Genomic DNA, 25,425 nt, shown 5'->3' with positions numbered 1-25,425 from the left:
AGTTTACAGTGACTACCACTTAAACTCGGTTGAGCCGCTGTAGGTGCAAGCCTAGCTCCGGCTCAGAACAAAGGGCCAGATGTAGCAAAGGGTTTTAACCATTCTGTGTCAATGGGAAAATGCTTTGGTACATATGGCCCAAAGTCCTCTAGCACCCGAGAGCTAAAACCGACCGGTGCTTGTTCTGTCTCTGCATCTTCCTGGAATACAGGCCCTCGATGGTCTCCAGCTTTTCTCTCACTTCTCTTGGTGCACCATCAGAGTAACAATAAACAAGCATTTACATTGCAAAGGGTTTCGCGTTTGCTCATGTTCGAGCTGATCGCGTTGTAAACTCCTAACCGGACTTTTCACCTATCGGGCAAAAGTGCATTTGTGTACACAACCCGAAAAAGTGAAATTAACTATGTAAATCGCTAGACTTCTGCCAAGCGAGATCGCGCTCGTAAATTAGAGAAAAAGAAGTCCACGAGCCCAATGGAAAACAGCGAGCCTCGCATGTTTTCTGTAATTGGTCGCTGCGCTCGAGGAGGGCTAGCCACCGGAAAAGGCATGACGTATGCTTGCCTTCGACTGATGAAAGCAAGCAGATTTTATTAGGCAAGCCCACAAACCAATAAAAAACACTGACGTGAAGTTAACAGGGCTCAGAGCCCTTTTCTAAATACAAAAGCGTCTCGCTGCGATACGCATGCGTGAGTGCATGCAACGCAGGCTCGACCCTGAAAAGCAGCGTGCCTGAACTGCCAACACTGCCCTCTACCCCCCATGGAAGAACGCTTTGTGTGCTAAACTTATAGCTAGCTTAGCTAAAACGAAGCTTTCTTTTGTAAAGCTTGAGAATTGAAGGAGGCCAGGCCTCATAATATAGTTTTATGGTGTTTTTTTAGGGCTGGCGTTAGCCAAGATCTTTTAATTGTACTAAATTATACATATAATATACTTATGTAAAGGGACTTTCAGCCACCTCTCTTCATCCATTGGTCTGTTCTTGTGTAATTCACATTTTGCTTCCACCCACTACGGCATGCAGCATAGGGTAATGGGCCAGCCTACATCAATCACTAGAAAATTACACCTTGAGTGACTGCATTTAGTCATTTCAAAAGAAGCACACCTGCATATAAGGTAGTTCTCCTTTCAGTGGCAGTGCTTGGTGTGACAGCGGAACCCTCCTACCAGAAGAGTGCTCAGGGCACATTCTCACTATATGAGTTCCTATCTTCTGTAAATGAGTTTGATAATGCCTTTTGAAGTGGCCTTTGTTTACCAGGCTGATGCTTTTCACAGCTTATTAGCAGCTCACATGAACTCTTAATATAAGCTTATGAGGGTGCTTTATCTTTGGAACTGTCGGTAATTCCTTCTTCCTTTCCTTCTTTCTTTTGTCCCTCTTTCTTTCCTTAATTCTTTCCTTGTCTTCCCCTTCCATTCTTTGTCTTCCTCTTCCCTTCTTTCCTTTTACTTTCTTGACTTCCTCTTTTTTTCTGTTTTTCCTTTCCTTTGTGTTTTATTCTTGTGTTTTATTCCTTGCCTTCTTTCTTTCCTTCCTTCCCTTCTTTCTTGCCTTCATGGTTTCTTCTTTGTCTTCCCTTCCTTCTATTTTCTTTCCATCTTTCTTACATTTCTTCCTCTTTCTTTCATCCTCTTTTGTTCTGACTTTTCTTAATTTCTTCATTCTTTCCTAATTCTTTCCTACTTTCTTTCCACATTCTTTTTTTCCTGGTTCTTTCCTTCGTTCATCATTCTTTCCTTCTCGCTTTCATTTTTCTTTTGTTCCATTATCTCCTTCTGTCATTGTTTTCTTTCTTTCCTCATACTTTTCTCCTTCATTCGTTCCTCTTTCTTTCCTGCTTCTTTATTTCCTTCCTCTTTCTTTCCAAGTTCTTGATATGCTCTTTCTTTTTTCTCCCCACTTGAGCTATTGGCTAACGACTATAAATTATGGCCTAATGTGAAACATACACAATGCCTAATCAATAACAAAGTGACAAAAAGTTCCTTATCAATAATTGCAAGAAAATAAATTGGGTTACTGGTTGAGGGGTGGGGGAGGTGAAACTCTACTCAAGCAGGAAGCACAATCCTTGTCAGGATGAAGCACAAGCAAACCCCAAATTAATCTGTGCTCAACCCTCTGGTAGCTTTCCACATAGCACTCAGGCATTAATTAGAGGCAATTTGTTAAGTATTTATGCAGCACTTCAAACAGTAATAAAGTGAAAACACAACACAAGATAAATCCCACACCAATTTGGAAAAACAGTGTAATTTTTAATAGATAGCTCAAGATCAAAATAGCAAAAATTCAATCAGTAGAACCGGGCAAATGCAACTTTAATGTTTTCAGTGAATAGAGCTCCAAAAAGCAAAAAGTGCCAACTGTCGATATCTGGTCATGCTAGACTGCGACAAAGTCACATGTTCAGGTCAACCACGATAGAGCCCAGACTGGCTACAGGACCCAGCTAAGCCCTCTGAACAAGAGTACCTTAAATCCTGATGGTGAAGTATTGAGGAGTCCTGCTTCGACATGCCGTCGCTCAACCAAGGTGATGCGTCAGTTCCAAGGAGCTACATGGGTGCGGTGTGAGATGCTGTGTCGTCGTCGAGGATCCGTTGATGAAAGTTTGCGATGCGAAGTCCAGCGTCGAGTATGTGTCGCATAGTGGCAGTTCCGATGGGACCGCAATGTGAGGTCCTTGTGTCTGAAAATTCCACGCAGCAAAGACAATGTGTCCATTTTGCTTTGGGTTGTACCACGCAGCAGAGGAGATATGTTGGTTCTGCTGGATCCACAGATGAGCTGGCAGAGCATCTTCAGGTTCACCTCCAAGGGTCCAAGACTTGAGGGGGGGGCACTACTTGCCATGGAGGACTCACAGATGGCAGAAACCAAGGTTGTTGGAGCCCTCTGTTCCTGAGGCTTTAGTCAGGATGCCAGCCAACTATCCCCTGGAGTCACAGGTTCAACAGATGCAGGTCCAGTCCTCCTCACCCTGGCAAGAGGGCAGCACATCAGCACAACAGTGCAGCAGACCTTCAGAGCAGCAGTCCAACAGAGTGGCAATCCTTTCAGAAGCACAACAGTCCTTCTTCCTGGTAGAGTCCACAGGTCCAGAAGAGTACTGAAAATTTGGGGTCTGAGCTCCAATATTGATACCTGGTGCTCACTTTGAAGCGTAGGAAGCTCCTAGAGGTTTCCACTCCTGTGAAGTGCCAGGAATCCCCTTCCTTTCTGCCCTGGCCTCAGCTTGTCTGAGGTCACAATAGACTAGTGACAATCCCTTTGTGAGAGTCCTTCAATCAATCAATCAATTATAATATTTGTAAAGCGCGACTAGTCATGTGCTAGGGTCTCAAGGCACTGGGGGGGGAGGAGTAAGTGAGAGGCCGTCGATGAACAGAGGGAATCAGGTGAAAAGCCAAGTTTTGAGATCCTTTCTGAATTGTGATAGAGTGGGAGATCTTCCGAGGTGGAAGGGAAGGGCGTTCCAGGTCTTGGCAGCATGGTGGGAGAAGGATCTTCTTCCGGCTGTGGCCTTCTGGACGCATGGGACAGCAGCAAGTGTGAGGTCAGTGGAGCAGAGCTGTCTGGTGGGTGTGTACAAGTGGAGCCTTTGGTTGAGGTATTCTGGTCCGGCATTGTGGAGGGCTTTGTAGGCATGCGTGAGAAACTTGAATGTGATTCTCTTGTCTATTGGTAGCCAGTGCAGGTCTCTCAGTAGACCGGAGGTGTGGCTGTGTTTGGGGGTGTTCATGATGAGACGGGCGGAGGCTTTGCAGTCTTTTCTGTACCTTGGTGGTGGTTCTGATGTAGAGTGCGTTGCCGTTGTCTAGGTGGCTGCTGACGAGGGCATGGGTGTCTGTTCTTTTGGATTTGGTTGGGATCCATTTGAAGATCTTCCGCAGCATGCACATGGTGATGAAGCAGGCAGAGGAGACTGCGCTGACTTGACAGTTCATCAACAGTGCTGAGTCCAGGATGAAGCCGAGGTTGGGGGCGTGGTCGGTGGGGGTCGGAGCACTTCCGATGGCAGTGGGCCACCAGGAGATGTCCTAGGCTGAGGGGGTGTTGCCGATGACGAGGACTTCTGTTTTTCCGGTGCTGCTTGAGGCAGTTCTCCTTTTTTTGAGGCAGTTTTGGCTGTGTGCAGGTCATTGGTGAGAGAGATGATTAGCTGAGTGCTGTCTGCGTATGAGACGATGTTGAGTGTGTGGTGTCTGGCGACGGTGGCTGGGGGGCCATGTAGCGGTTGAACAGAGTGGGGCTCAGAGAGGAGCCTTGCAGGATGCCGCAGATGATCTTGGTGGCCTCTGAGTAAAAGTGGGGAGTCGGACTCTTTAGGTCCTGTCGTAGAGGAAGGAGGTGATCCATTCTAGTGCTTTGTCTCGGATGCCGGCGTCGTAGAGATGAGTCTGTAGCGTGCGGTGGGAGATGGTGTCAAAGGCAGCAGACAGGTCAAGGAGGATGCTCACCCATAGGGGATTAGAGCATAGCCTCTTGTTTTTTTATGGCCCTAGAATTTCTCATTTGCGCGGCACCATTAATAGGACCCTACAGAATGGCCCCATAAAAGAAAAGGTAAAAACCCTCCACCAGCATAGCAGCCTACCCCTTCCTCAAGCAGCTGGATGTGCAGAGGACATTATTGAACTCACCACTTCTCTCACACTTAAGCACCGATTTATAATGATGAAGCTGCCTAGGGCAAGGCGTGGGGCATAACCTCATTGAATGTGGCAGATCTGCGCTCCAAGCTAGAAAATCCAGACTGAGCAAGGACAGTGGAGCAGTATTCAATCACCTGTAGCCAAGAGACTTGGCCCAGAGATCCCCCTCAAATACATAGTTATGTAATTTACCATATCCCTGCTATCCCCTCAAAGTCAGGCCAGGCACAGGCACTGTGGCAGTGGCCAGTATTACACTGCAGGAAGTTGCTATTACATTCTATCTTCATATGCTTTCAATGCATGTGCAGAAATCTTTTGATTTGTCATTGATCAATTACTATTATAACATATTTGATACAGTTGTGACTAAGGTGGTGGATGCTCTGGAGGAATTTCTACACAAGGAGCAAAATTACCATAAGAAGGATCTTTAAATTATTTGGGTGGGAAATTATAATATTCAAAGAAGCAATCTTAAAGTTATGGCATCATGTGGCATCTGTGATGAGTTAGAACAACCTCTCACACATGTCAGGCATACCCTGTAGGGGGACACGTTGAGTAGAGTTGTTGTTGCTAATACTTTGATATTTGTTCAAGATTTTGCAAGAATAGACCACAAGCAAACACCAACATTTGTGGGTTAGGTTCAAGTTCTGTTATTGAATATATATTAATTTCAAAAGGAATTGCCCTTAGTTTTTAAAGGTTATAAAGTTTTGACTACTTGCATTAGCGATCGCAATCCCCTAACAATGGTTTTAAAAGTGGATCTGGTAGAATTTAGTAAAAATAAGGACCTGAACATGAAGTGGAGAAAAAAAAACTGACAAAGATGGTTTTCTCAAAGATTTTTTAATGAATAATCAAGCCCAGATTGCTACATTTTTGCAGGATGATGCCAACTCCCATACAGGCTTACTCCTCTTTCAATAACTATATGGGAGCAACACTAACGAAAGGTATAACGAAGACCAGCAACATCCCCCATTGTTTAACAGGACTTGCTCTCAGATCCATAAATCCCTTAAGCTGGCTCTCAGTAAACAACCGCGAGACCAGGTAGGGGTAACAATGGCCAGGAAAGCCTATAAGAAGCGATCACTGCAAGAAAAGGTGAAATAAGAGAAACAGCCTGGGAAGATCTTAGGATAGCATGTGCCCTGAAAGACTTGCACGTCTTCTGGCAAGTTGTTAGATTCCCTAATCTAAGAGGAGAAGAAACGCCAAAAGTAGAGATGGTTATATTAGCCAAGGATTACGTGGATCAGTTCTCCCAAATTTTTGGCCTTGGTTATCAGACTGTTGATATGGCAGAGGGAGCGGAAGTGCCCTATGATTTGAATGCTGCTATAGCCCACAGTAGTCAATTGAGGTTTCAGATATAATTTTAGCTATGCAAAGGAGCCCATCAGATAAAGCTCCAAGTCTGGATAGAATCCAGTCTGACATATACAAATGCCTACCGCAATTCTGGGGCCCACTAATCACTAAAATCACAAGATCTGCGATCGTGGGTCCCCTAGTTAGGCATGGCAGGAGGCTATTATTGTCCCCATTTTTTAAAAGGAAAATACAAACCAGCCTCACTGCTTTCGCCCAATCTCCCTGTTAGACAGCATGGTGAGCATACTGGGGAAGAGTAATTCTGGTGAAATTGGAAAACTGGGCAGTTGAGACTCAGAGATTTTCATATGTCCAGTTTGGGTTCTGCCCTATTCTAGGAACCATTGAGCAGACCTTGAACTTATCCTTTATTGTACAAAAAACATGAAGGCCAAAAAGGCTGTGTCCGTTTGGCCTTCATGGACCTAACATGTGCCTTTGACAGAGTGGATCAATCCAAATTATAGTCAATTAGGCCACAATTAGGGAACGATAATGCAATTATTACATTGCTCTGAGGACGCCATGCACACACCACAGCCAAAGTTCGCTACAGCAGGGAGGGGATCTATTCGAAGAGTTTTCTACAGTAGCTGGGGTAAGGCAAGGTTGCGTATTGACCACTTTTTTTTAACCTATATAAAAATGGACTTGAGGACTTTTTATGCAGTACGGGGAAAGACATTCCAAAAATTAATTCACATCAAGTCCCTGTACTACTGAATGCAAACGATACGGTCTGTATAAAGAGAACAGCCAACGGCCTCCAAATTTTAATGGATGCATTTAACAGTTTTATGAACAACATGGGCTTTCCGACAAACTGAACAAAATCATTTATAATTAAATGTGGTCCAAAACTAGTTAAAACCAGAAAATGTATGCTTGATGGTACAGAGATCATTAAAGTCCTCATTTTACCTATCTAGGTGTGCCTGTTGATGTTGATTTTAATAGGAAATTTTTATCGAACACTAGAGACTTACAATTCCAAAGATCCATGGATGTTGTTTTTAGATATTCCAAAAGGTTGGGGCATAAACCAGTGAAAGAATTACTCGGTGTTTTTAGGAGTAAGTGTTTATCCATTGCTTCCTTTGGTGGTGGAGTGTGGGGTTATGCCAACAGAAATTCCTTTCAAACAATTGAAAATAAATTTTTGAGAAGGCTGCTGGCAGTGCTGCAGCCCACCCCACGTCTTTTTGTCATGAAGAAGTTGGGATTGGACTCACAAAAGACTATATTAAATTACAGCCTTTGTTACTCTGGCACAGAATTTGGAAGAACCCAGAGACCAATTTCTGTAGATTACCCTCTGGGATTTATATGTATTTAAAAGGAAGGTTTGGGCCTGGCAAAGGGTTTATTTTGCCAGGTCCAAATGACAGCTTATAGCAGCCCACACAGGCCACAATGTCAGGCCCGTGGCATGTTTAAAGGGCTACTTAAGTGGGTTGCAGAAAAAGTGCTGAACCCACTAGTAGTAATTAATTTACAGACATTGAGAACAGGAAGAACCAATTTACTATGGATTTATAAATAGATTAAATATTCCATTTGGGTGTAAGCCAAATTCTACCATATTTAAAGGAAGGAGCACAAGCACTTTACACACATTTTACTAATTCTGACCAGTGCTAAAGTCCTAAAAGCCAACAGAAACAGGATCAGAAAACAGGAGGGTGAAGACAAAATGTTTGGGGATGACCCAGTAGAAAGGGCATGGTCCAACAATAATGCAAGAACAAAGAGACAAACATTCCTAATCAATAACAAAAGTGGTGAAAGAATGTAACGCACTCAGTTAGTCTACAAAAGGAAGTTCAAGTTATGTCCTCCATATGTCAAATCATTTAGTCCCGATGTTTACTTCAAGTCGATAAATTTCTAACATAAATGAAATTTCAAATGTCCCCATTTTGTCTCTTTCTTATTGATTAGGCACTGTGTATCTTTCACATTAATGGGAAATTTTGATTTTGGGTTTCATTTAAACAATTGTATTAAGTCACATATGCACAGAGGAAGTGAATGATAGAGCCTGATGAAAACATGAAAAAGGAATTTTAGTAAAAGTAATAAGATATGACATGAAGAAAAAAATTCACATCTGTTTCTTGAAAAACAAGTTTATAATTGATTGTGAATGAGTATTTTTTACTACTGGTTATGAAAGGTACCCCACCGACATTCTCCGAAACCAGATTACAGAGCCTAGCCGGGAGTCCACTCTGCCTCCAAGTGCCCTTGCACAAGAGGAGCCCTGAAAATATTTTGCATGTAAATCATGCAATAAACATCATGTAAGAATATGGTAAGGTGTCTTCAAAAATTAAAAAAGGTGTGTTTCTTTAATACATGAAAGTGTTTTACCTTACTACATTAGATTGTATCTCTGCATGGAGAAGTATTTATTATACGTGAAAAATATTCCTGCTGCAATGCCAATGCTGTTAGTGAACTAAGAGGCAAGTCATTTGTCATGTGCTGGACCTCCTGGCCCTTTTGCAGGGTCATCCCCAATCTTTTTGCCTCCTTCCTCCTATTTTTTCTGACCTGTTTTTGTTGGCTTTAGGAATCTGGGCACTTTATCACTTCTAACCAGTGCTAAAGTGCATATGCTTCCTGTGTAAATTGTATTGTTGATTGGTTTATCCATGCTTGGCATACTTGATTTACTAGTAAGTCCCTAGTAAAGTGCAGCAGAGGTGCCAAGGACCTGTAAATCAAATGCTACTAGTGGGCCTGCAGCACTGGTCGTGCCATCCACATTAGTAGTCCTGTAAATATGGCTCAGACCTGCCACTGCAGTGTCTGTGAGTGCAGTCTTGCACTGCCAATTCGACTTGGCAAGTGTACCCACTTGCCAGGCCTAAACCTTCCCTTTCTATACATTTAAGGCACCCTTAAGGTAGGCCCTGGGAAGCCCCATGGGCAGGGTGCAGTGTATGTTAAAGGTCGGACATGTACTGGTGTGTTTTACATGTCCTAACAATGAAATACTGCTAAATTCAGTTTTCACTGTTGAAATGCCTGTCTCTCTCATATGTTAACATGGGGACTGCCTTTAAATATCTTTAAAGTTCAGATTCACATTGGAAGCAGATAGAAATATGGAGTTTGTGGTCTCTGAACTCACAATTAAAAAATATGTCCATTGGTAAATTTGGTTTTTAGATTGTTAGTTTGAAAATGCCACTTTTAGAAAGTGGGCATTTTCTTGCTTCAACCATCCTGTTACTCTGCCTGTTTGTGGATTCCCTGTCTGGGTCAGTTTGACAGTTGGGCTATTTGTGAAACCCCTCTAGACAATCAATCAATCAATCAATCAATCAATCATGACATTTATAAAGCGCGCTACGTACCCGTTAGGGTTTCAAGGCGCTGAGGTGGGGGGGGGGAGCTGCTATTGGTCGAAGAGTCAGGTCTTGAGGAGTCTCCTGAAGGTGAGAAGGTCTTGGGTCTGCCGCAGGGGGGTGGGGAGGGTGTTCCAGGTCTTGGTGGCGAGGTAGGAGAAGGATCTGCCGCCGGAGGTCTTGCGTTGAAAGCGGGGAACGATGGCGAGGGATAGGTTGGCAGAGCAGAGTTGGCGGGAGGGGGTGTAGAAGTTGATTCTGTTGTTCAGGTAGGCGGGCCCGGCGTTGTAGAGTGCCTTGTGGGCGTGGGTGAGGAGCTTGAAGGTGATCCTCTTGTCCACGGGGTGCCAGTGGAGGTCTTTCAGGTGGTGGGAGATGTGGCATCGGCGGGGTACGTCGAGGAGCAGTTGGTGGAGGCGTTTTGGATGCATTGAAGTCGTCGGATGTCCTTTGCTGGGATGCCTGTGTAGAGTGCGTTGCCGTAGTCTAGTCTACTGCTGACGAGGGCCTGGGTCACCGTTTTTCTGGTTTCCGTCTGGATCCATTTGTAGACTCTACGGAGCATGCGGAGGGTGTTGTAGCAGGAAGAGGAAACTGCGTTGACCTGCTTGGACATGGTGAGGGCGGAGTCGAGGATGAAGCCAAGGTTGCGTGCGTGGTTGGCTGGCTTAGGAGCGGGTCCCAGTGCGGTGGGCCACCAGGAGTCATCCAAGGCCGATGGGGTGCGTCCGAGGATGAGGACTTCCGTCTTGTCGGAGTTCAACTTCAGGCGGCTGTTTCTCATCCATTCGGCAATGGAATTCAGTCCTTCGTGGAGGTTGGCTTTGGCGGTGGGTGGGTCTTTAGTGAGGGAGAGGATGAGCTGGGTGTCGTCGGCGTAAGAGAGAATGTTGAGGTTGTGCCGACGGGCCAGTTGTGCGAGGGGGGCCATGTAGACGTTGAACAGCGTCGGGCTTAGAGAGGAGCCTTGGGGTACGCCGCAGATGATGTTGGTGGCTTCAGAGTGGAAGGGTGACAATGGGTGCTGGGGTATAGCCTGCATATCCTGATGGGCCATATGTGCTAGAGTGGAGGGTGGAGTGGTCACTTACACCTGAATAGGCTGTGCCTGCCCTCTCACAATGCAGTCTCCAACCCCCTGGTTTGTGTCTGGGGCCTAGCCTGGGCAAGGATCTTGTGAACAACAGAGACTTTCCTTTGAGGTTTGCCTACTTCAAAGGCAGAAAGGGGTATTAGTAGTGGTCCCAAAACTCCAGACTTTAGATTTTCTTCAAGATCACTTCTGGAACCAAGAGGAGCCTCTGCCAAGGAGAAGAGCTGAGGAGGAGTTCTGCCCCTGCCTGTGACTGTGCTTTGTTGGGTTATCCTGCAGTTGCTACTTCAGCATGTAAAAAGGGACAAAGACTGGACTTTGTGGTATGTTCCTGCTTGTGAGGAATCTCCAAGGGCTTGAACTGAGTTTGCCTCCTGTTTTGAAGTCTCTGGGCCATCAAAGACTTCGCTGCCAGCACCTGGACTCTCTGATGAGACTCCTGCCCTGCCAAGTGGTGACCTATCCAGTCCCTGGGACCTTGAAAGGTGTATTTGGCAGAAAAGGAGCTGAAAATCCACACACAGAACACTGTGCGACCATATTTTCCATGCATCGTCCCAAGCCATCTAAGTCAACCTGACTCTGAGAGGATTCGAGGTGCCCCATCTGGAGATCGAAGCATCGCTCTCTTGCGAAGGAGAAAAGCGATGCATCGCCGACCCGACCAGAGAAGAAACAACGCACGCCTCCCTTGCGAGGAAGGAATCGATACATTGCTGCCTTTTCCGACACATGCTCGCCTGTGCGGCTTTATTTTGGACACTAACCAGGTACTTTGTGCACAATCAACGTTTCCATTGTTTTCTATGGAGTAAGACTCTTATCCGTTTGAAAATTCATATTTCGACTTGTGTATGTAGGATTTTTGTCATTTTGGTCTTGTTTGATTTAGATAAATATTACCTATTATTCTAAACTGGTGTGGTGTCTATTTTGTAGTGTTGTCACAGTATTACTGTGTGTGTTGTACAAATACTTTACACATTGCTTCTGAAGTTAAGCCTGCCTGCTCATGTCAAGCTACCGGGGGGGGGAGAGGGGTGAGTGGAGGTTAACTGAGTGTGATTCTCCTTTACCCTGACTAGAGTGAGGATCCTTGCTTGGACAGGGGATAACCTGACTGCCAACCAAAGACCCTATTTCTAACATCATGTTACCCTATAGTTCTAGATTCTTATTATACAGAGTTTATATTTCATTAAATCAAACACATAATATCTGCAGAAAAAAACATGTTGGCGGTCAGAAGGTGAATAAGTAACAAAGATGGTTTTAGATTTTGTTTGTTTTTGTCTTGTCATATTTCTGTGCTTTCAAAAACTGAGGCCAAATATCACACTATGTTTTCTGACAAATTGCAGCTTATTCTTTTAACATGGAAATTGATGTTTATTTTTCATTCTCTTACTACAAAGTAATAGGAGTTTGTAAGGTGACCTATGTGACAATCCTGCTGCAGTAGAGGGGGTGTGAAAGGAAATGCTGTAGGATGTTATGTGCAAATCATAATTATTACCTGAAACCCGATATTCCACACATTGTTATTTTATAAGTAACATTGTGTGTCTGTGCAAATGTAGTGGCTATTTCAATGCAAAATGTGCTGTCTGTAAATGGCAGTACATTACCGCACCATGCTTTAGTGCTATATTTGTGACGGTTTGTTTTAAAATGTACCACAGAGCTACATACCACACTCTTACCACTCGCCTGCTGAATGGTCATGGCTCACTTGTTCTTTGTACGATGCTTGGATATTTCACAAAGCCTATGATGTCAGTGATATAAAATTGATGGCAGGACCCCCACTCTCGAAATTGTTCCAGCATCACTGCTACGCTATGTGATAACGAACAAAAAGGAGGCTCAGTGAGAAAGTATTAGTCTATGATCACACGATTTGGTTAAGCAGGGAAGCATCCCAGATTTTCAGTTTCATGCTATGCAATTCAGGTACTAGTTTGGTATCTACCTCAACGTTAAAGGTCAATGTTTTTTCTTTCATTTTCAGGCAAGGAAATGATGGCATGGATAAGAGGCAGAATGAATATTTTATCTTTGGCAGTTTCACAGCAAGTGAACGCATTTTGCCCATGGACCGTGGTCTTTAACCTTTTTAATGCCACAGCCCCCCAGTGGAAAAAAAAAATCAATGCGACCCCCCTCCAAATTTTTTAGCACAATTTTTCTTTTAAATTGGCAATGTTTAAATATGTCTATCTTATTTAAGCATTGCAGTTAAGTACTGTTACTGTATAAATATCAAATACATGATGCCAAACATCTATTCTGGTTAGGAAAGCCTGTGTGTAAAAGTATTCACAGTGTGATTATTAGAAGTGGGGGTTTTGAAGTGTATTTGGAGTCCCTTCCCTTTTGGCACATACTCCCAGCTTGGATATAAACAACAAAACATGTTAGTGATGGTCCATTACAGAGTGGTTTACTGCTGCTCAGTTTATGCATCTTAAAACAAAGCCCTGTTATTAGCAATTATCATAAATGCTTCTTCTGGCCAGAGCCTGGAGCCCCTTCTCCCACTGTGTCCTCTTCAGGCCCACGGAGGCGGCCAGCCCCCCGATTGAAGACCCCTGCCACAGACATAGGAGATCTTCACTTCAGACACAGGGTACTTTACATGTTTGTTTTAGGACACAAGGAGATTTGGATGATTTACAGAATGAGGAGCCTTTTTTTATTTTACTGAGCAGATTTTGAAAAGATACACACTTTTTTTTTTTTAATAGGACCATCATCATTAATCCTTAGCATTCTATTATTCATCAATTACTTACAAATCATCAACAACAAAAAAAGGAGTGCCACATTGTCCTATAATAATTTTGTTACATTATTATATTCTGGCTCTGAAATAAGGTGCTTTAATACTGCTAGAGAGATTGATTTCACATAGCCATTCCACAAATAGGTTACAACCATTGCTGCATACTACATAAAGAGTTCTGAAGCAATAAAAAAAAAAGCATTCCGAAGCTCTGATATCTAGATATTTAAAGTGCATTGAAAAAACAGTACTTGGATATACATGATATTAAAGTGCATTGAAATGCCGCAGGGAAATATACACCCTCTGTCCCATAAAAAAAAGCTTAAAGTGCTTATTGCAGGTACTCCGTCGAAATGCAGTTAGTAATCTTAAATCCTGCTTCAAGATGATGTGCACTCCTGGATATTTAAATGCATATTTAATAGATCGATTTATACCATCAAGCTCATGAAAGGGGAAGAGCACGGGGCAATAATTTCGCCGATATACAACTTTTAGATGACATACAATCTTACTACAAAACCATGGCCCGGGGCTTAATTAAGGTGCTTGCGGAATGTTTCTTAAATCCCTGAAGCAAAATTAAACATTTGATTTACAAATTAGCAGAATCAGAGCCTTTAGACCGACTGAAAAGCTACCTGGATTATAATGATTTCCAGGTTGGGGAGCCGTGAACGGGATTCAAACCCGGTTCCCCGTGTTACATTGTTGGAAACTGTAACCACTAGTGGCGGCGGAGCCACTTAAAGAGAGAGCCTGATGCTGTTGCTCAGCTGAGGTCCTCTTGGAACCTTGAACCCAAAATTAGCTGCTTTTCATGTGGCTTCTGTCCCACTCTCGCGCTCAACATTTGAAACAAAGTATTAATATTTGTGGTGAAAATGAGAGAGAAATAGATACACATTTACTGGTTGATTTAAAGTGAAACTCGAAAACGGGGATTAAATTCCGGTTTCCCTGCATATAATGCGACTGAAAAATGTATATATGTTGCATATTAAAGAAATGCACTTTTTCAACTTTGAAGAGTATTTAGCATATTTTACGTGATGGGGCATAAGCGCTCGGTTTGTGCAGGGGCTCTTAGAACCGCGCCAGACCCTTGGCTAGGCTCTCCTTTAGTTTAACACTCGTCCACCTCTAGTAATCACTAAACCACAAAGTCTCCTGGAAACACTGTCCGTTTTGGGCACTAGACTCCAAGAGGACTTGTCGCTGAGCTAGAGCCAAGCATGCGGCTTGATCTTTCAGAGGCTAGCCCGCCTTTAATTTAAAATACTATACAGTAAACAGCACTAGCGTTTCGAGTGACCTGGATCGCATTTCTGTTCCATTGATAAATTTAGAAATACCTATCTGTTATGCCTTTTCAATCAGTCGAGTTTAACTATCCATCGCCCCTGCATGCCTATAATTTAACGGCATTTTATGGGGGAAAATCCCTAGTGCCTTTAAAACTAATTCCGTTAATCTACCGTTGAAAGGGAACAAAGCGCATTACGTAAGGGATGAATAATTTAGGTTTAACTTTATTTACTCCCGAGGCCACCGATCATTTCTGCAGATCGTTGGGCTCTGTGAGAGGGAATCCTGGTTTGTGATTTTCGTTTCATCTGTGCAGAAGCAGCTGTCTGTTACAAGCTGCCTTTCAGTTCTTGTACATACATATGCATCCTCTCGCCGGCCTCAGGTTTACAACGGCGCGAATGCTGCAGACAAAGATACCACGTTTCTCAGGCCCATATGCTGTGCTGTTCTGCTCCAGTCCATGTTCTATGTTCCCCGCCCCCGCATTCTGAAGCGTGTAATCCCGATTTATAATGGAATAAAACAAAACTACAAATCCCAGAATGCAAAGAAAAGAAAACAGGAATGGAGCAGCAATCACGCATGGCTCTGGGAAACGTGATCGGGCTGTGAGCACATTGAATTGTGTGCAGAAACCATCGTTTGGTGGGTGTTGTAATTAACATTAACACAGAAACAACAGAAGTGTTAGGGGTGTTAATATCTAGGGTGGGTCACTGCCCACCTGAATTAGTTGCCTGCGACACTTACCCAGCCCTAGCATGGGAATGCTGAGGCCATTGGCGAGTGCAGCTGTGGGATAACGGAAGTCCTTGTTAACCTCGGATGTCATGATGGGGAAAGCGGGAATGGGGCAGACACCGAGCGACCGAACTCAAAACTCACAAACTTCCCACGGTATTCGGTATCACCGGAAGTCGAAGGGAGGCACAGAAATACGGTTCCGTATCCGGTGGGACTTGATTCTTCAAATTTCTATTTTCTCCGTTTGGTCTGCGACGTAAAATCGTAGGCTGCATGTCCTTTGTTCATTATTAAGTATGTTAAGAGTTAATAAGTCACCTAGTTTGTGACATGGTTTTAGGTATATTGGTAACGTATGAAGTGTAGAACTGGAGAGCATCTTAGTGACAAGGGATTGGGTTTGAACGGAAATTCGTGTAAAGCGGGCTATGCCCTTGGGATACGTTCCCGTTATATGAACACTGTAACTAAAAAAATAGAATGAGCCGTTATTGACTGGAAACCAAAAAATATACAGTTAAGTCAATGATTGGAGTTAAACACAGCAAGTCCACACCAAGAAAGCACTACAGCGCAACAAATTCACAACACAGCAGCAGCACGACACATCTGCAATGCAATACACACAACAACGACTGTACATAAGACAATGAAACAACACAACAAAAATGCACAATATTTTAAAACGCAGACAAAACATAATAAACACGCCAAACATCAACACAAAAATACAGCAACACAACCAAACACAGACGCAACATCGACAATGTTATTTATGTATATGTAAGATCACACAAATGTTGAATTTACATTTGCATACGTTTTTCACGCAATTCACAGTGGCTGCAGCTAATTTGCTGCTGCCAGGGAGTGCACTTAAAACGGCAAATACATGCCAGTGGTTGCTCCTCCCATCAATTAATCGTATGCAGCGGTGGTCAACTATTTCTTTAAGAAGAACACAGCTTTGCTTCTTTTTCTGAGTTATGTCCTGGAGAGAAACACGTTCTGCAGACATAGCAATATATTGTTAAAATTATCAAAGTCCGGTTCTAGTCCGTTTAGACTTCTGCAGGACATAATGATATGGTCACATTAATGTATTGTACTGCTGTTTTGTTGTGGTGTTTTTGGTTGTGGATTGCTTGGTTGTATGTTACTGAATTGTGCTCGTGTATTTTTGAGTTGTTGCTTTCTGTTCTTACACTGTAGTACTGTTTTTAGGGTCGAGCCTGGGTCGGATGCGCTTGCGCATGGGTTTCGCTAAGCGAGACGCTTTAGTAATTAAAAAGGGCTCGGTGCCCTGTCCACATCACGTCAGTGTCTGTCATTGGCTTGTGGGCTTGCCTGTTAGAATCTGCTTGATTTCATTAGTGGAAGGCATGCACATGTCATGCCTTTTCCAGTGGATAGCCTTCCTCGAGCGCATCAACCAAGTACAGAAAACATGCGAGGCTCGCTGTTTTCTGTCCGGCTCGTGGACTACTTTTTCTCTATTTTCCCAGCGTGATCTCGCTTGGCAGAAGTCGAGCGCTTTACACAGTTAATTGCACTTTTTCGGGTTACGTACATAAATGCACTTTCGCTGATAGGTGAAAAGTCGGGTTAGGAGTTTACAACGCTATCCGCTCTAACATGAGCAAACGCGAGACCCATTGCATTGCAAATGCTTGTTTAATTTGTAGTTTTGTGATTTTGTTGGTCTATTTTTAGGCAGAGTTCATGCACTGCTAATTGCAAGACATTTTGTTTACTGTAAGGGGTTGGAGTCCGCCCATTGCTTACCATTCATTGGCTCTGTCATTCCCATTTGCTTCCTCCTCATTGGGCAGCACATGCTTGTTTCACTTTCTCTTCTTTCATTTAGAGCATGGAGTTAGTACTGATTGCTTCATTTTGATTAGTGTCCTTCTGCTGCTTATGCTGTGTACTATTTTTTCATTCTTCTTCCCCAGTTGTTGTTGCCCATGTTGCTACTTCCTTCCCTCCCCCCATTGTCCCTGTTCCTTCTTCCTTCCCATGCTGCTTCTTCCCTCCCACCCTCCCATTTTCAATGTTGGTTCTTTCCTCCCACATCTCACCCTGTTGTTCATGTTGCTCTTTCCCTCCCATCTCCCACTGTCGACTTTGCTTCTTCACTCCCACAACTTCCCACAAACCGTGTTGCGTCTTCCCTCCCACTCTGTGGTTGTCCGTATTGCTTGTTCTCTCTCTCACTACATCCATTTGTCCGTGTTGACCCCCCCCCATCCACCTTAAGAAAAAAAAGTAGTATGACGTGACCACCACTGGCTGCATCAGAAAGCTTTTTTACCCCCCTGTGCTGTTCGTGTAGCCTGTTCCCTTCCACCTTCCCTTTGTTTGTGTTTCTAGATCCCTCCCATTGTCCGTGTTGCCAGTTATTTTTTCTGTTGCCAGTTAATTGTCTGTGTTGCCAGTTGCCTCCCACCATCCCATTGTCTGTGTTACCAGTTTCTTCCCACCCTCTCATTGTCTCTGTTGACAGTTTCGTCACATCCCATTGTCCGTCCACACGGCTGTACAACACGGTTAAAAGACACTGCCAGAGCCAGTAGGCCTTGCATATGCAAGAACTATTGGCTTTGCAAATATTTGTCGCATTGTGTCTCTGGCTTAATACCTTGTGGTAATGGGTTGGAAAATGGCCCTCTCTAAAGTGTCACCCCAAACTTTTTTGCCCTCCTCCTCTTTTTCTGACCTCACTTTTGTTGGCATTAGGACTTTGGGCACTTTACCACTACTAATCAGCGCTAAAGTGCATGTGCGCTCTCCCTAAAACATGATAACATTGGCTCATACCCAATTGGTATATCTAATTTACTTGTAAGTCCCTACTAAAGTGCACTACAGGTGCACAGGGCCTGTAAAATAAATGCTACCAGTGGGTCTGCAGCACTGATTGTGCCATCCACATAAGTAGCCCCTTAACCACGTCTCAGACCTGCCATTGTAGAGCCTGTGTGTGCAGTTTCATTGCCACTTCAACTTGGCATTGAAAACTACTTGCCAAGCCTTAAAGAACCCATTTTAGTACATATAAATCACCCCTAAGGTAGGCCCTAGGTACCCCATAGGATAGGGTGCTATGTAAGTAAAGGGCAGGGCATGTACTTGTAAGTTTTACATATCCTGGTAGTGAACAACTCTCAAAGTAATTTTTCACTATTGTGAAGCCTGCTTCTCTCATAGACCAGCATTAAGAATTTCCTTATATACCTAGAAGTGGTAATTTCTGATCTGAAAGGAGTGGCGTTGTCATGTTTGGAATGGTAGTGAAAATTCCTGCTAACTGATAAAGTTGGATTTAACATTACTATTTTAGAAATGCCCCTCGTAGAAGGTAAATTCCTAAACACAAGTGGGGTTGGGCTCGATTCGGAATCAGCAAAGCTAAGCCACAAATCATACAACAAAAACGTGGCAGTGCTAACCAAACTCTTACATTGGTGCTATTTTATATTCAGAACCGCACACCTTAATCAAGGTGATCTACAGATATTATGCAGCAAGCCTCATACAAGAATATTTGAATACATTGTTATAAATAGAAAACCACACTTAATGACATATTGATATACAAAGATTTTGTAGGACCTTAGACCTTAAAACGTGAAAAACACTCAAGAACAGTACAAAATTTGTAACAAATGGACAAATATGTCTCAGTTCTGAAATTTAATACCCAAAAGGGGCTTGCATCAAGTTCATTTTACGGCCTTGACCAATGGAATAACACCAGAGGGAGCAACATAAAACAGAGTTCACACGATGGTGCCAACAACAGGGATAATTCCTCTATTCAATTTAAGTTCAATATTTCCTGTGTGACCATCCAGTCCACTCTCTGTTGTCGGGAGTCGGCACGTTTCGAACCCTACAAAAATTCCAAGGTTCTCATCAGGACACAGAACTGACAATCAAGATATGAGAATTTCTCAGGTGTAAAGTGTGATCCCGGAGCGACCCACTCATTGATTGTTTGAATCTGGCACACTGGTCTATCAGTCAAAACTATATCTCTGTCATTGGCCCAGTTATACATTTAAGTTGATCCGCTTGTGACATGAACAGCCTGCTGAGGTCCTCTGTCCATATTGCAAACACAAATGGACTCTTTTCAGCATAATATATTGGTTGTCAGTTCTGTGTCCTGATGAGAACCCTGTCATTTTGATCTTGTTTTATTTATAAAATCTCAATCTATTTTTCTAATCTGGTGTGGAGTCTTTTTTTGTGGTGTTTTCAGTGTGTTACTGTATGCTTTACACATTGTCTTCTAAGTTAAGGCTGCCCGCTCTGTGTCAAGCTACCAGAGGCTGAGCATAGGATAATTTAGGTTTTGTTGTGACCTACCCTGACTAGGATTGTGGTCCCTGCTTTGTCAGGATGCATGCCTCTGCCAACTAGAGACCCAATTTCTAACAGTGTGCTTACTTCATTTTTCATTGGTGTGTTGTGTTGTTGATTTGTTTTGTTGTAGTATTGTTTTAGTGTTGGTATTTTGTCTTGGACTTGTGGTCATTGTGTTAGTGTATTGTGTTATTTTGCTGTGTTACTGTTTAACTTAGTAAAATGAGAACAGTGTTTTAAGAGCGCACATTACACCTGCGGTTTTCTTGGTACTATAAGTATGGCGACTCCTTAGTCTGGTAAATGTTTAGTAGAAAAGAGAAGTTTTGAGAGCCTCACAAAAGATAATGTAACTTTGGATAAAGACCAAGAAAGAGGTAAATGATTCCATAGCTGAGGTGCCAGAGCTGAGAAATTTCTCCTAAAGTGGGGAGCTTAAGAGATATAAGCATCTGGAATGTAGTGCAAGACACGGTGCGAATAGGCATCTTGAGACTGGAGAGACCGATGGTCATAACATGATTTCCATTCAATTAGTTTAGCCACCCGCAAGTAGTGAAGACTAAGGCCCTCATTACAACATTGGCGGCAAAAGCTGCTTACCGCCGTGCAGAAGACCGCCAACACACCGCTGCGGTCCGCCACACTAAATGTCAGTGATAAACTGGCGAAAACATCCACCGTCACGCCAACAGAAATACACCCACATTATCACGACCCACAAATCCATGCAGCGGTCTTTCAACCGCAGTATTCCATTGGCGGTACACACCGCCGCGCTCAAAATACACACACTCTTACAAAACACAGCCACATTGGACAAATCGAAATACACACACCTGATACACATACACACACCACTCCCACACACCCAATACAATATAAAACACAAATCACCCACAAACCCCTATGACCAAAATACCGAAAGAAGACCAGAGAGAGACACTACAAACTACTACCAAGCATCCACAGGCACACAATACCATCACCCCCATAACTTCCACGCACCTCACGCTACACACCACTAAATATCACCCCACACATCACAACACACACCAACCCACACATCACCCCCACCACCCCATGGCACGGCAAAGACACCCCAGGTTCTCTGTGGAGGAGCTCCGGGTCATGGTGGAGGAAATCGTCCGGGTAGAGCCACAGCTATTCGGATCACAGGTGCAGCACACCTCCATAGCTAGGAAGATGGAGCTATGGCGAAGAATAGTGGACAGGGTCAACGCAGTGGGACAGCACCCAAGAAATAGGGATGACATCAGGAAGAGATGGAACGACCTACGGGGGAAGGTGCGTTCCGTGGAATCAAGACACCACCTTGCGGTTCAGCGGAGTGGCGGCGGACCCCAACCTCCTCCCCCACAACTAACAACATGGGAGGAGCAAGTCTTGGCGATTCTGCATCCTGAGGGCCTCGCAGGAGTAGATGGAGGAATGGACTCTGGTAAGTCAAACCTTAACTATTATATCCCCCACCCTACCTGCATGCTATCACATACCCCCACCCTCGCCCTCACCCCCATCACTCCAACTCCTGACAAATGTCCCAATATTACAAACCACACATCCCAACACCAAGCCCTGCATGCAACACCAAAGCATGGACAACCATCACCAAAGCATGGCCACTGCACATACCCATACACCCCCCTAAAACACCATCACACAAGGTCCCACACAGGAATGCAAGCACTGGGGTACATGGTCACCCACCCATTGCACACCATGGCATACACAGATGCAATAAACATCCTTTTATACCCCTGCAGGACCCCTACCCAACGTCACCGGACAGGACGATCCACACATGTCCGCACCACCAACAGAAGAGTCCCACAGTGATGACAGTAGCTCTGTCCAACTGGATCTAGATGACCAGCCCGGCCCATCTGGTACCTCCGGACAGTCGGTTCCCCTCACACTGGCACAGGCCACCACATAGCTTCCCCCCTCTGGAAACACCAGCACAGCACCCACCCAGCGGGCCCATACCTCTGTCCCCAGGGCACGTCAATCAGCAGTGTGTCCACCACTGCAGGGAACCCAGGCTAACCCACCACCCCAACAACAACAGGGACCTGGGGACAGTGGCAGTGGGCACACAGTCCAGGGGACAGAGGCCCAGGAACACAGGGGAACTGGGAGAGCTGCTGTGCGACAGGGGGAGGACAGGCTCAGGGAACCCACTCTCCACGAGGCCCTCTCCAACATCATGGGAGCCTACCACCATTCCCAGGAGATGATGGCAACGGTACTGGCCAAGTTTCAGGAGACCCAGCAGCTGCAGGAGGAACAGTATTTGGGCTTCAGGGAGGAATTCAGATCCATCAATTCCACCCTGGGCACCATCGTAGGGGTGCTGAAGGAAGTCCTCAACACCAGGAGGGACACTGTGGTACAACAAGGGGCCCCTGACACTAGCCTGGACGATGAACTGCCCACCACCTCCGCCGGCGCCAGTGGACAGGAGGCACCGCCACAGGACCATCACACCAGCACCACACCCCCTGCAGAGGGAGAACCACCCCGCAAACGGTCCCTGAGATCCAGGACAAAGACAGATAACAATGCCAAGACCCCCGCCAAGAAATGAGACCGCCCTGAATGTCATCCTTCTGTCCCACTTTGTCATCTTGTCCATCCTCAAACTGCCCCAGCTCCACTTCCTATGCCCCTTTGGGCAATGCACCTATGAGACTAATAGACTGGACCCTGCCATGGACATTCCTCCACCATCACCCCTCACCATTTTACAGCACCCTCCAATATTGAGCACTTGAATAAACACCCTTAAAGCACAAAACAATCTGGAGTCTGTCTGTGATTTTGAAATAGTGTGTTAGCAATTACAGTGACAAAATGCTCTTTCAATTGTAATGTCAACATACCAATGTCACACAGCTCTAGTCCATGAGGAAACAAAGCAGATGTCACACAGTGGGACCCACATCTGTGAAATCGTAAGGGAAAGTGACAACTCAGTGACCATACACTGGGTAAATACGACAGACAGTAGAGAGGTAGTAGTGTTAAAGTACATGAAGTAGGCAGGTTTGTATTCTTACCTGTGTCTCACTGGAAGTATAGCAGGATCACCGAGTTCCTGTTGTCAATGTCCTCTTCTTCTGCTTCCTCGTCTTCACTGTCCACAGGCTCCACAGCTGCCACAACACCTCCATCTGGACCATCCTCCTGCAGAAAAGGCACCTGTCGTCGCAAAGCCAAGTTGTGAAGCATACAGCAGGCCACGATGATCTGGCACACCTTCTTTGGTGAGTAGAATAGGGAACCACCTGTCATATGGAGGCACCTGAACCTGGCCTTCAGGAGGCCAAAGGTCCACTCTATAATCCTCCTAGTTCGCCCATGGGCCTCATTGTAGCGTTCCTCTGCCCTTTTCCTGGGATTCCTCACTGGGGTCAGTAGCCATGACAGGTTGGGGTAACCAAAGTCACCTGCAAATGGCGAGGGACAACTGTTGGATACACACTAACCTGTAGGGATATCCCCAGACCCAGACAACCATTCCCACGACTTGCTTCCAGGTGCTCACCTAATAGCCACACACGGTGCCTCTGGAGTTGACCCATCACATAAGGGATGCTGCTATTCCGCAGAATGTAAGCCTCATGCACTGAGCCAGGGAATTTGGCATTCACATGGGAGATGTACTGGTTTGCCAAACACACCATCTGCACATTCATCGAACGATAACTCTTCCGGTTTCTTTACACCTGTTCACTCCTGCGGGGGGTACCAAAGCCACATGTGTCCTATCAATGGCATCTATGATGTTGGGGATATGTCCCATGGCATAGAAGTCACCTTTCACTGTAGGCAAATCCTCCACCTGAGGGAAAACGATGTAGCTCCGCATGTGTTTCAGCAGGGCAGACAACACTCTGGACAACACGTTGTAAAACATAGGCTGGGACATCCCTGATGCTATGGCCACTGTTGTTTGAAATGACCCACTTGCAAGGAAATGGAGTACTGACAGCACCTGCACTAGAGGGGGGGATTCCTGTGGGAATGGCGGATAGCTGATATCAGGTCTGGCTCCAACTGGGCACACAGTTCCAGGATTGTGGCACGATCAAGCCTGTAGGTGATAATCACATGTCTTTCCTCCATTGTCGACAGGTCCACCAGTGGTCTGTACACCGGAGGATGCTGCCATCTCCTCACATGTCCCAGTGGGCGGTGCCTATGAAGGACAACAGCGAGCACAGAGTCAACCAACTCAGAGGTACGTACACACAGCTTACACAGAACACGATTCATAATCCGAAATTTGCATGTATGAGTGTTTTTGGGAAGGCCTAGGTATGTGTGACGCAGTTAAAAATTAAGCATATGGGCCCCTGAAATGGCGGCTGCCTGACCTGTAAAGTGGGACAATGGGATGTGAGGTAACTGCGCTGGCGTTGTACACGGTCGCGGTAGGCGGTCAAAGACCGCGGCGCAATTCTGCATTGGTTAACATTGGACCCTATGGGTCCCAGGTGCCAATGACGATGTACGCCGGCAGTGACGGTACGCACCGCCGCGGACGTGACCGCCATTTTCTATCTGTTCAATCACTCGATACCTGATCTTCGACAGGAGAGGACCTACACTGCAAGTGCTGCTGTGACCTCAGTCTGGAAGAGACAATGGCTCATGCGTCTGGGGAAAGGGCCCCTGCCTTCACCACGGAGGAGTTGGAGAAACTCGTGGATGGGGTCCACCCCCAGTACACGCTAGTCTACGGTCCTCCAGACAAACAGGTAAGTACACTGGGAGTATGCTGTATGGGCTATGCCTGTGTGGAGTGAGGTGGATGAAAGATGGGGGGGCGAAGGTGAGTGCATGTGCCACATGGCAAGGGTAGGGATGGGGACCAATGACTGTGACGGTGAAGTTTGTAATAACTTCTCTTTTTCCCCTGTACAATTCATGTAGGTCAGCGCCCACCAGAAGAAGGACATCTGGCGTGCTATCTCCAAGGACGTCCGGACCCTGGGGGTCTATCACAGACGGAGCACCCACTGCCGTAAGAGATGGGAGGACATTCGCCGCTGGAGCAAGAAGACGGTGGAGGCCCAGCTGGGGATGGCCTCCCAACGTGGGAGTGGTGCCCGTCGCACCATGACCCCCCTGATGTTCAGGATCCTGGTGGTGGCGTACCCGGAGTTGGATGGGCTCTTGAGGGCATCACAGCAGCCACAAGGGGGTGAGTACACTCTCATTCAGCTGATTCAGCGCGCAGTGGAGGTGTCTGGGTGGGGGAGGTGGGCTTTGGGTTTCCCTAGGCCAGGGCGAGTGTGCTAGTTAGGTCCCCTTCTTCTGGCAGACCCTGTGGCACCCCACCCCACCTGTGTACAGTGCCAACTACACCTAGTCAGGCTCCTGTGACATCCATGTGTGCAGATGTCGGCCATAGCCTTGTAGGCCATGTCCCAGGGATTGAATAGTGGTCCCCAAGTGCGTGGCGTAATGCAGGGGGCTTCTGTGTCTGTCGTGTCCGCCAACTGTAGCGGTAAGGCATGCACTCAACATGTCTTTCTTCTGTCTTCCCCCCCCCCTTTTTGTGGTGTCCCTGTTCTTGTGTGCATTAGCATCATCAGGCGGAGGAGCAGTGGCACCGGAGCAGAGGGAGCTGCATCCCACATGGCCCTGGAGGGAGACACTACGGAGTC

At 45.4% G+C, this 25,425-nt stretch overlaps 1 protein-coding gene across 2 annotated transcripts in view; it reads right to left on the bottom strand.

Moving 5' to 3' along the window:
* LOC138293144 (uncharacterized oxidoreductase ZK1290.5-like) overlaps positions 1-15,630 on the bottom strand; it is a 546,598-nt gene extending 530,968 nt beyond the window's left edge. Inside the window, exon 1 of one of the 2 annotated variants that reach the window (XM_069232183.1) lies at positions 15,362-15,630. In XM_069232183.1, the coding sequence (XP_069088284.1) occupies positions 15,362-15,443 (82 nt within the window). In that variant the 5' untranslated portion in view covers positions 15,444-15,630. The remainder of the gene's footprint in view (positions 1-15,361) is intronic. The other variant, XM_069232184.1, reaches the window with a different exon arrangement.
* Positions 15,631-25,425: the final 9,795 nt, after the last annotated feature.

Source organism: Pleurodeles waltl, chromosome 4_2 (genome assembly GCF_031143425.1).
Source record: "Pleurodeles waltl isolate 20211129_DDA chromosome 4_2, aPleWal1.hap1.20221129, whole genome shotgun sequence".
NCBI classification, from domain to species: domain Eukaryota; kingdom Metazoa; phylum Chordata; class Amphibia; order Caudata; family Salamandridae; genus Pleurodeles; species Pleurodeles waltl.
The sequence above is the reverse complement of the archived record's forward strand: the minus strand, read 5'-3'. Positions and strand labels throughout refer to the sequence as shown.